Source organism: Mesitornis unicolor, unplaced genomic scaffold (assembly GCF_000695765.1).
Source record: "Mesitornis unicolor isolate BGI_N332 unplaced genomic scaffold, ASM69576v1 scaffold1195, whole genome shotgun sequence".
Taxonomy (NCBI): Eukaryota; Metazoa; Chordata; class Aves; order Mesitornithiformes; family Mesitornithidae; genus Mesitornis; species Mesitornis unicolor.
Window position 1 is genome coordinate 2,776 of NW_010183237.1, and position 12,253 is coordinate 15,028.

Consider the following 12,253-nt stretch of genomic DNA (forward strand, 5'->3'; position numbering starts at 1 on the left):
TCTTCCATGGGTGCAGACAGAGGTGAACTGAAGACGTTGCATTGCTGGTCACGATCTTTGTTTTATGTCCTAATGGGTGCAGAGGGAAGTTCAAGAAGGTGCTGCCAGTTGCTGTATTTGAACAGAAGTAAGGGTTTAGAATAGTAGAGTTCATGTGCTAAAGGGACCGTAATTAACAACATAAAAATGAGCTATTGCTTTTGATTCGTATAACTTCATCAGAGTAGAGAATAAAAGAACAGATGACAGAGATGAAGAAAATGAAGGAATCATTGGGTAGATAAAAGAAGTCAAGTACACCATCTAAATATGGCTCTACTGGGATATTTCTTTATGTGGTCACTTTTCTTCTGGGTCCTTTCTGTCCTTTCCTGCATTTTCTGGCAGCTGTCTGGTTATCACCACTGTTAATCACATCCCATAGCATGGTCTTGCTCTTCCCATGGCACCCTGAGGATTCCTTTCCCTCCATCTTCCTGCATCCTTAGTATTTTTCAGACCATGTCCTTGTTAGTTCCTGGTGACATGAGTGGAAGTTCCTTAATGCTTTTTCACATCATGAACTAGCTGTGTGTCTGACTTGTCCATCCTGAGTGCCCGTGAGCTCTTCCTCAGTGAAAATAGAATTAAAGAGCAGGGGGCAGGGAGGGGAATGCTCTGAGTATTGATGCTTGTTAATTGAAATGTGTAACTGAGTGTCTGGTTTCTTGAATGAAATTTGACTTCTGCCAGGTACATTGCCGTCTGCCAAATGTCTTGTCAGATCAGTCAAGGAGCTGAGTGTAAATCATTCTGTGATCCTTAATTGCAAGGATCTAGTCTAAATTAAAATCTCCTACGTGTGTGTATGTATGTGGGGTGGAGGAGAACCCAAAACACAAACAAATTCTAATAGTTCACAGGCCAGCTTTAATCAGATTGAGCTCTATTACTTTTAGGCCACTGGTTTATTACCCTTTTCACATGGTGATACACCCAGCACAACTGAAGGTTTTCATGCAGTTACTCTGCTCAGGGTTACCACCCGTAACAGAGCTGGTGCAGCAGAGCACGCACCCGCATTTGGCCTCTCTCCTTCCCTTTGACATCTTAGCTGAAACCTGTCTTCGCTGATGGTTGTGTAAGGTAATACACAGGAATCCAAGCTGGAGTGGACAACCTCTAACAAGTGCTCCCTTCCTGCTGGCTGCTGCAGAAGAGCGGGGGTGTAGTGGGGAGTTCAACCTTCTCAGCGGGGTTTGTCAGAGCTCATGTGTCAGACTGCAGCAAGGTGAACTCCATCAGTCTGGTGCCTTGGAATAGCAAGTGAAATGTCCTATTTTCCCAAAACAAATCTAATCATGAAAACAAAGAGTTTGTCATTTAACTAGTCAGGCAAATAATGCCTCTGTCCCAGATGCCAAAGATGCCTGATAACCCTGCAAGGTTTCTACGCCAACTGTTGCTTTTTGCTGGTTGTTTGGCTTGATTGACACATTAGTGAGACTTTAAACCTCTTGCGCTCCAAGGAGGAAAGCTTTTCTTTTTCCTTTCTCGCTTTCTAGGAAGTTCTAGCCTGTGGAGTTTGCTCTGCAGGTCATGAGAAATTAGAAGGGAAAAACTTCTAGGTTATTTGTGTAACTACTTATGCACTAACGATGCTACAAATGACTTGCACTTACACTCTACCAGCATATTACAAGATAATTGAAAACCCATTCTCAGAGAAGATGTTCTCTTCTTGACCCAAAACTCTACTTAAATGTATTTTTATATATAGGTATTTCACTTGGATTTGGAGGATGTCAGTGTTTGAGATGTATCATGGTTTTCTTTCCACGCACCATGGTCTGTTTGATCCTGAGTTCACCCCATCTTTCATTTGCTGACTTGTTCCCAAAGCACCCGTTGCTTTTGAATTTCATGAACAACGTCATGAAGAGAGGAGCTCTAATTGGGTTCAATGCAGGCTCATGCCTTGTGTAAAATGTGCTTTTAAGCTGAGCAGCAAGAGTCTTAATAAATGACCTTTTAAATCTTTTTTTTTTTTTATTCAGGTATAGTAGTGCTCATTAATAATGATCCTGCAATAGGTCTCCCATTACAGCTTTATTGTTAATTAAATAGGATGTAAGATGTATTGGATGTTTTCGAAATGAAAATGGGAGTTTTTAATAGAATCCCTGATTAAGGATACTGATCTGCATACCTGATGGTGCCCTGACAAAAATATCGCTTAGCAGCTATAGATAAATTACTGCTCTGAGACAAGCAAAACTTGCTTCCTCCCTCACCCCTTTCAGGGTAAAAACTCCTTGCTTGTGATGGTCTTACCTTAAGGAAGATGTTTAATCTCATCTTATAGGAAGGGGAGGCTATTCAGGAAAGGTTTCACATGCTGTGTATTTAATATATCCAATCTTTTGTTTAAAAGGCGTCGTATGTGAGGCAAAAGAAAGACCCTTACTTTGGTGATGGACAAAGGAAAAAGGACTGGCATAACAAAGAAGCTATACGGAGGGACTCTGAGCGTGTAGGTATGTAAGATTACTATTAAAATGTTTTAATACAGATTGTAATTTAGTTTGATTATTTGGTAGGCTGAGTACAAAACAACATACTCCATTTCAGAGTCAATCTGAAGTTCTTGACGTGATGGAACAGTTACGGTATGTTAACCTCAGTTAAAGCCTTCTCCAACTACAAAATAACCACTTTGAAGTAAAAATATGTTTGTAACATTCTGGTATTTTTAGGGTAGGTGCAGTATTGATTTTTAAGAAGCTTACTAAAAAATTTACATCTGAGCCTCTCCCAAAGATGGGAGATTGAGAAAGGAAGAAGAGATGTAAGAAAAATGTTTTCGATTATAACATTCATGCAAGTTTTATTCCGTAGTTCTGGGTTTTGTCTTACATCGCATAAAAGGGCCCATTTTGAACGGCACGGCTTTACAGTGGTGCGTCTGCAAGGGCTCTGCCTCCTCTGTGAGAGCTCAGGTTGTTAAATATACATATCCATCTGTGCTGAAAAAAGCAGCAGTGATGAGGTATTCAAGCCATATGTATTCGTCCTCCAATGAAACAAAAAACATCCTATAGATCCTCCGCAGCGTTCCCATAGCCCCTTATCAGCCTCTGATGTTAGAAGGAAGACTTCTTAACTTCTACGCTTTGCACAGCTGGCTGGTCTGTAGCAAAACTGCTTATCAAATAAAATCGTTAGGTTGACATGGTTGACCAAATGCTAAGTATGACACAGAGCACAAAACTAATGAAGGAATTTTCAAAGGGCTGTAAGATGATTGTTCTCCTTCTGATGTATGGATTAGTTTCTGGCCAGTTAAGCACCAATTAGTAGTAACGATGCATGTTTACTTTCTGTCCATCCATAGGAAATGGAGAGCAGGGAAAACCTTACCCAATGACTGATGCAGAGCAAGTGGACCAAGCATACAGGGAAAATGGCTTTAATATCTTTGTGAGTGATAAAATTTCTCTGAATCGTTCCCTTCCAGACATCAGACATCCAAAGTGAGTATATAGTTTGCATTTCCACAAGTGAATGTTTACAAGCCCTAAATTGCCACATCTGCAGGAGTGTGCTGCTTTTTATTAGGGACTCTTGTACCTTTGTTCATCAAACACAGTCCTTTCGCGGATGGGTCCTGTTGCCTCCTTAACAAAGGGCAGTGTGTAGTAGTTGGAATGGGAAATAGAGGAGACCGAGTCTGAGGGGAAAAAATGCCCTTTCGATTCCAGAAGACTTAAAATTACCAAAAACATTGCAGCCCTGTGCAGAGGAGATCTTGAACTTAACCCAGAGGTGGCTACTTCACGTCTTGCAATGTGACAGTTCAGCTCCTGAGCCTGCTGACAGAGCCAACAATTTTTAGGCACTCATAAAGTGGAGCAATTTATTTCTGTAGTGAAAACTGATGTAAATGTCTGACAAGTGCCCTGAGTGCCGCTGGGTGATGACTTTGTCACTAAACACACTGCCCAGTTCTTATGTTGGCCAACAGCTGGAAATGACCATGAACTGCTCAGGAGCAGAACAAGATTTGATAGCTACACTCAGGTGTATATGAAGAGTTTTATCTGCAGTTGACATCTTCCTCATGAGGGTTTATGAGTAGAAACTAGTTCCAGTTGAATGCTGCCTTTTGAGTTCATCTGTTTCTGGACACTCTCCTTCAAGATGGTGTCAAACTGGATTTTGTGCAAGCCAGGAGGAGTTTTCACTAGCAGAAGTGCTTCAGTTAGGACTTACCTCTAGCTTATACAAAGCTGATAGATTTTAAATACTGTTTGTGCAGTTCTTAATCCGAAAGCATTGTTAGACGTTTGTATGAAAGCTTGTTTTGTGTAAAGTCATTTTTATCACAGTTTGGTGAATCTGAATTCAACGTCTACTTCATTCATTAAATGTAGTTTCCAGAAGTCAGGTTTTATAATTTGCTAGCTGAACATTTGAGAGATTACCTCTTCAGCTGTCACAGCAAACTAATCAAACACACTGGCTTGACACCCTTTCTCTGTATATAGTCATAAACCAGAGCAGTGAGTATAGCTCCGTAAATATTTTAGGCATGCAGCTGAAATGTTTAAACATAGAGATAAATCAGGTGGCTGAAGATGCTTGCTGATCAGCCCATACTCAAGTGCTATGAAGTACAGTTGGAGTTTGCTAACCTAAATTATAGCTGACCTCCATTTATAGAGGCTGCCATGGGCTCTGAGAATTTAAACTTCAGACAACGCCAGTAATTCCTCATCTGAGGATTTAATATATAACATCACATTCCCCATTGTTTCCCAAAGTTTCTGACTCCTCGTTGCTAATCCTGCTATTTAAACTTTTTTAAAATGTGAAACTTCTAACTCCAGTCCCCATTTAAAATTAAGAAGTGACGTGTCTGGGTCACCAACGCCTTAAGCTGTGATTAGTGATACCACTGCAGCTGGTTTGCCTGTTGCTTGACACATCCTTTTCCCCCAGTGTAGCAAGTTGTAATTGTGGAGGCCTCAAGGAGAGGATAAACGGTGTGTATATAATGGATACTAGGATTAGCTGGGCAGGGAGTGGGGTTCTGTGTAACAGAGATTAGCAGTAGAGGAATTCATGACTGAAAAGGTCTGTTGTGCATTCCCTGTGCCCATTAAAAAAGATAACACTTGAAGTGGTATGGTTTGTCTTATTTAGGAGGTTCATGAGGGCAATTTATAATGAAGTTAGGCTGAGACAAAACTCATAAAGAGCGTTCTAGAAAGAAGGGAGCTGTGTTTTAGCTAGCATTTTAGCTAGCTTATTTTAGCTGGCATTTCCCATACAGTAAGGGATAATAGAGACGTCAGTTGGGGATGTGCCTGTAGACAGCAGGGAGTGTAAGGAGAAGGTGAACTGGGGAAGAACACTGCATCTGTCCTGTCCTAAGCTTTGGGGCCACGGTTGGGATTCTCCCCAACAGGTGGCTTGGGTAGGAAGGACAGAGCAGCAGCCAATGCGTTTGCTCACTTCTGAGATGGTTCGTGAGGACCTTTATGTATCAAACAGTGCATTGCCTCTGCTTTCTGTGAATTGAGCAGCCTGGGGAGGGCATGTACTGCATCAACCTGGTGCACCCACAACTTTTTGTCAACAGTCATGTCTTCCCCTGCTAACGTTTCCTTTACATGCTTCTGGGCTTTTTAATATTAAATACTAATTTTGCAGGTCTTGTAAAGTAATTGTAGATGTGGTAGCTGGAGGGAAACAATTTCTCGCCATGGCTTAATGGCTAAATTTAATAGCTAAAGTTTCCTACTTGTTCAAGTTAGAAAATGAGAACTCCAGTTTAAGAAGAGTTAGAAGAGATGTGGGGGCTTTTGTTTCATATTGGAACAGAATTATAGCTAGGAGCTATCTCAGAAGAAAGTTAAGACTGCAGTGCTAAGGGCTGGATGAAAGCAGTCCACGCAGCTTTATTTTGCATCTTGCATCTGTGCATTGCAGCCATAGCCTGCAAGTTCTTGGCAGCACCCCAAGACAATTCATTAGACTCAGAATAAGCTACTGTCCTTTCACACAGGCACCAGAGTAACTTCCTTTAACCACAGATTTATTGAGCTTGTGTAACATAGGTGCATCCTTCTCCATTCCCTGGGAAAGACACCAGGAAAAAGCTGCCGCTGCCAGAGCCATTTTCATTGGCATCTGCCCTTCCGGGGAGCAGGGAGGGAGTTACTGCCTGCATGTGTGCGCTGCGCTGTGCACGTAGAGAAAGCCTGAGTCTGCAAATCGGCTCTGGTGCAGGCTGGGCAAGAGCACTGGTGCTGTGGCAGGGAGTGGAGTGGGGCCTCCCTCCCCTGCTAATGGGAACAGGACAGCCTGCCCTGCTGGCAAGGACATCCGTCTATTCATAAATCTCTGTTCTCCGTTTTGCACTGACACGTGGGGTTCTAGGCTGTAATAGATTGTTGTCCCCTAGTGAACAGCTGCTGGATATTTTTTAACTACGGTTGTTTGTTGTATGGTCTTAGATGAACCTGTTTAACAAGGTTCAGACTCCACTTAGGGCCACACCTACAGGAAAATAAACACTGCGCTTACTGTAGCAGTTTGAATTTTCTTTGTTACCTTGAAAACACCCCCACAAGGCAAGAGACCATTACCCCCATTTCAAAATTAAGAAGATAAATGCTATATGGATATATCCCCAAATTCCAAGGGTCCATATGGGGTCTCTGCAGACCTAACTCTCCAGCTTAATCCCAAGTTCTGCAGTGCTTTGTGTTCAAAGCCCAGCCTTCACTTCTGTCTGCAGAACTGATCCCAGGTGTCAAACTAGACCTGCTGAAAAACAGAGAGGACAAGATTGTTTGTTTAGGAAAAGTATGATTTGAATAATTGTCCAGCATGGCAAAGGAAGCCTTTGGTAGAGGTTGGAGGTTGATCTATGTAGTTAATATGGAAGTGCTGGTGGTTTTTGGCACCGCCTTTTGACTTACTCTGTCTATGTCCAGCTGCAAGAATAAGCTGTACCTGGAGAAGCTTCCGAACACCAGCGTGATAATACCGTTCCACAACGAAGGATGGTCCTCCCTCCTCCGGACAGTGCACAGTGTCCTAAACCGCTCCCCTCCGGAGCTGATAGCAGAGATCGTGCTGGTGGATGACTTCAGTGACAGAGGTATGATCATTTGTGTGTGACATCTCTACCGTGTTTATCTATCTGTGCTTACCTACCTAAAGGATCAATGAGCTTGCAAACGTGTGCATAATGAAGTTTTCTACTTGCAACAGCAGAGCCCAGGTGAACCTTGCTCCAGTTGATTTGAAAGGTCAAAAGCCTAGCAAAAACCTCATGTTCCGTATTCAGTTTGTGCTAGCTGAGTTCCTAATGGCATGGGCTGTCCTGTGTTTTGCACAATGGGTATAAACAAGGAAGCTGGTTTTAATATTCTGCTAAGTGCCTGCGTAGCCCTTAATGATTAACCCCAGGGTTAAATGTTTGACACTTGGAATTAAAAAAAAATAAAATTAAAAATTAGAAAAGGAAATTTAAAAGAGGGTGGAATAGTTCCCTCCTCACATTCTGTGATTTTTGGTTTATTTTTTCTAGACACAGGAAACAGTAAAAGAAGCCTTGATAAAAGGTTTCTACCTTGTACTGCCTATGGTTTGGCTTACGTTTCTCCTAAACATTTTGCTCCTGAAAAGTAAATCTGCAACATCCAAAACTTTGACTGCTCTTGCTTGCAACTGCTCTCCTTATTTTGTACTGCACTGCCAGGAGCAGTCATTTGGGACTGGGTTTAAGTGCTACATGCAAAGATGCATAGTCACTGGCATAGCTCATCACCACAAATGGAACAACTAGTTGTAATTGCAGCAGCAACGTGGTGATGTAGTTGCTGAATTTACTTGTTCTGTAACAGAAAGACAAGGGATCTTTTTCACTGAACCATTTAAATGCTATGTGATATAAATGAAGCTAGAGTTTACTTCATGTCTTGTAGTTTGTACCCTTGCTATGGTGAAAAAGGCAATCAAGTGAAGGACAAATGAATGCCTTTATCATGTAGACATTGCACAGCTAGAAGGATCACATGAAAAGTTGTCTGAAGTAGCTGGTGTTCTGTGTTGTAGAGTACAGTGACTTTAGGACATTGTGATCAGATCTAGCAACTCTTTTGTCTCCTTTAAAATTACTAAGACTATTCAGCATTGTCAGTGCAGAGTTCAAGAGTCCTGCCACTGAAATTACTCAACTGGGGGAAAAGAGCTCTACGTGGATACTAAAGGATACACCTCCAAAAACCTGACACCTAGGAAGCTCCTAAAATGAGCTTGGAAACAAGCTCCTGAGTATTTAGTGTTCTGACTTACACTGATTTTCTAATAAGGACTAACTAACAGCTGTAGTGTTTGTTCTAAAGTACCTCTCTAACGAGTTTGCAAGCAAGGCATGCTGGTTTGAACAAATCAATGTTATATGAAATAGGTATTTCTTTAGAGGCTTTTCAGACTAAGCTGGGGAGAAAGGGAGGGGGGAAACCCCCCCAGCCTCCCAACAAGGTCTCTTTATTGCTACTCAGTCTAGAAGCAAATTAGACAAGCTCGTGCTGTAACCACAGCTGAATTGTACAAACAAGTTCCTTTTGAGAGAAGTGGAAGTAATGAAATCTGGTTTCCTGTGGATCTGTTTTCTTTGTTCTCTAGACGTGCCCTTCTGACCAGGTGAAAGAGAGCACTCCCGCCCCTGCTCCTTGTCAGTCTGTACACGTGCTGTTCGTCCAGCTCTCTCTTGCTGTTCCACCTGCCTCTGATAAGATAAGGTGCAAGCTCTTCCTCGTCAGTCATCCATCGTTCATACAATGCTTGCAAGAAGTAGCTGAGATTAATTTGTGTGCAGCATCTATTTATGGATGAGCATAAAAGGCTCCTGGTGTTGGACAGTGAGCTGAACTGCCAGGGCAAGAGGATGACACACAGGCAAAGAGAGCGCTAATAAAAAAGGTGTTTTGTTTTTTGGTTTTTTAAACCAGTGTTTCAGGCTAGCTCAGTTGATCTATGCATGCTGGGACAATTGCTGGTTAGGATGAAACATTTCTCCTTCGGTGCTGTCAGTTCTGCACCTGCACTGTAGTGTACCCTGCTCCCTGCTGCTCCTTTTCCAGCAGTCAGCCTTCTTCCTTAACCACACTGGAGTTAGCTGCGACATCCCTCCATGGGTTTAAATAGATCCATAGTCTTCAAGAGGCCGTTAAGTACTAAACATGTGATCTTGACTTGATAGGCTGCTGGTTACAAATTTCTCATTTTAATTTATCCATTGTATGTATTTAAAAAAAAACAAAACCCAAGCACTTCAACCCACAGAGCCCATAAGCAGTGAAAAGAATGATGAAAGATTTCTTGATTTTCTTTGAAAATCATAAATAAATGATCCTCTCTGTTGTGTCCAAGGTGGAATGCTGTGCTTCTGTTTCAAATGCTGACCTACAGATTTGTAACAGCATCTTCTAAAATCACAGAATCACTGTTGGGTTTAGTGATAGTAGAGGTCACATATGAGATCAGAGAGGCATAGTATGAACAGTAAATGTCATCTTCTTCCCCAAAGAGATCAGTAAATAGTCATTATAAACTCTACTGAAAAGCAGAAGATGAAAAGGATAATCGCTCCATAAAAATCCATTGTTAATTTATTTTAATCGAGAGGTTGCCCTGACAGGATAAAATATTAGATATACTCTGCTGTACCTCACGATGGTCTTTGGCTTGAGGGTTGTCTGAACAGACCTCTAGCACTTTAATAACTCTTTAAAAAGACTAATCTTGAAGAACATGGCTTTCCCTGGCGAGGAAACTGTATCTCTCTTCCTATCATTTCTTGTGTACTGACCCGTGCTGGGGTTAAACAGTCCGGGCTCTGCCGAGCTGCCCTCGAGGTCCTGTTCGCGCTGCTCTCCCGTTCTGCACTGGTTTCTGTAGGTGATGACGTTAGTGCCAATCCATCAGCCTCTTTCATCTGTGTATCTCATACATGGAGAATCTTTGCTTCCCACCAAGTAAAGAGCACTTTGCTAATAATAGAAATACTAAATATGGAAACCTGGCTACTGCGCACAACAGTGGTTTTTTTCTGACAGACAACTTTACTTTCATATGTTTTTCATCTGTTTTTAAGCTTGAGAGCAAGGAATTTTTGCCATGACTACGAAGAGGGTTGAGAAGTTGGCTTACAAAGTGATGGGAGAGTGAAGACAGGTTTCTGGGTTAGTTGGTGGCTGCTGTGCTCTGCAGCATACCTGAGAGGCAGCTGTTTCCTTGCATTAGCGGAGCTCTCGGACAGATGAATCATCATCTGGAAGTGTCAACAGCCATTTGTTTCTTCATTTGTTTGAGAGAGACAATTCTGTGACCTTTAGCAATAACCATTTTTCAACCAAAAAAGGCTGTCCTGATGACAGCAGATCTTAACAGCAAGCAGTAAAAGCTTTACGAGTCATGTTTTTGAAATATTTCCTGTGCTTTGTATTTGAAAAATCAAAATGTGCTGGAACAACTTGCTCTCTGGATTTTTTTTTAATTTTTTTTTGCATGCCTGTAGTTATAAAGCTAATGATCAAAATCTAGGCTTGCTTCAAACAAATTTAGTGCTGGATTCCACATCAGCCACAGTGCTCTGGGAAAGGCCTCTGTCGGTGGGATCAGTCTAATTCAGCACAGTGCTACCATCCAGTTCTCCTCCTTGTTGTCACCTCCAGCAGCCGTCTTTGCTGACACCTGAATCTTCCTTTGTGGGCATTCCCTTGCTAGGCTGGGTTAGCTTACAAGGAGCTGCTTTCCAGCATACGCCATTGATCATAACAGAGTAAATATTGTAGAGCTATCTTCTACTTTTTCTAATAGTAGTTTCTATTATCAACACAGCATTCCCATTGAGACTGTTATAATAGGTTATGCTTTTTTTTCCCCCACGAACTTAGTTGGGATGTCTGTGATACAAGGACTTTCTTCTCCTGACCATAAGCATTTCAAAACAATTGTAGGCATTTAATGTGCAGAAGAATATAGGTTATATTGAGGAGGGAGGCACCAGTTCAGCAGACTGTGGTTGAAGGAATAAGAATTAACCTGCCCGGCGCTGTCTACCTCTTCCTGCACGCGACTGAGAACTGCTAAGGACCCACAGACTGACCACGGATTAACCTCAGCTATTTCAGGGTGGTCCAAAATAACACCTACCCTTCCAGATAAGCAGAAATCAGAATGCAGTACATCTGAATTACAACTTCAGAATTCCTGATTATAAAAATGCTTAGCTCTAGCAGTCCTGTGTGGATTTGTGGCTTCACTTTTAATTTCTATAGCTATTCTTTAGTCCTGATCTCAGTTAAATTAAGCCTTTTCATATGCTGGCTTGCAGGGTACTAATTATATCCCTCTGAGCATGTTGTTACCAGAATGGCCCTAAGTAAACTAAATGCTTTTTTCATATGTATCAGTTTTCTCCTGGGGACTGTCAGATGTGAAATTTGTTTGCTTTTTGATTATTTAATTGCAATGCTGCTGAGCAGTAAGTGGGTTCTATTATATCACAGAAATGGGAGGAGGGAAAGAAGAGTTGAAATGCAGGTCAGTTTGTAACACCGCAGGTTTTTGTGTCCTCTCTGATGGTGTTTTATTGTTGATAGCAGGCAATGAATAACACACAGGCAGTTCAGGATTCTTCAGGGTCAGCTTCAGTCCCTAGACCTACAGTGTTAATCTGGCTGTGGTTGGGAGAAATCAAGCTGTTCATCTCTAGTGTCTGTCTTGTACAAAACGGATTGTTGGTCTGCATCTAATTCTCGTAGCTTGTGGACACCTCTGCTGTATAAGCTATCTCCATGTTTGCATGAACAAAAGTCAAGCTGTCCTCTGTCTGTCACTAGATAAATTAACAGCCTTGAGCTGGAAGAACAGAAGGCAGAGGGTGGCACATTTTCTCCTTGCAGGATTCTTGTCTAAATGTTCTTTGTTTTTCCCCAATACGTATTTGGTAGCTCTGTACAGCAGTGGAACATGAAGTATGTACTACCATTGAGTGAAAGGCAGAAGTCAAATTCTCCTGTCTGTTTTGGAGAAGAGTTACCTCTCAGGTGGAGCCTGGACTGGAGCACATACAGAATCACAAATAGTTGAGGTTGGAAAGGATGTCTGGAGATCATCTAACCCAACCCCTCTGCTCAGCTGCAGCAGGTTTCTTGAGCTCTTACTCAAATTCTGAAAATTCAGAAACCTG

At 41.9% G+C, this 12,253-nt stretch overlaps 1 protein-coding gene across 1 annotated transcript in view; it reads left to right on the forward strand.

The window, feature by feature from the left end:
- Positions 1–2,413: 2,413 nt before the first annotated feature.
- The window catches only part of LOC104540261 (polypeptide N-acetylgalactosaminyltransferase 10), a gene marked incomplete at its 5' end in the record, with an annotated part of 40,713 nt that continues 30,873 nt past the window's right edge, over positions 2,414–12,253 (forward strand). Inside the window, 3 exons of the mRNA XM_010184027.1 lie at positions 2,414–2,516; positions 3,374–3,512; positions 6,984–7,150. Coding sequence (XP_010182329.1) covers positions 2,414–2,516; positions 3,374–3,512; positions 6,984–7,150 — 409 coding nt within the window. The remainder of the gene's footprint in view (positions 2,517–3,373; positions 3,513–6,983; positions 7,151–12,253) is intronic.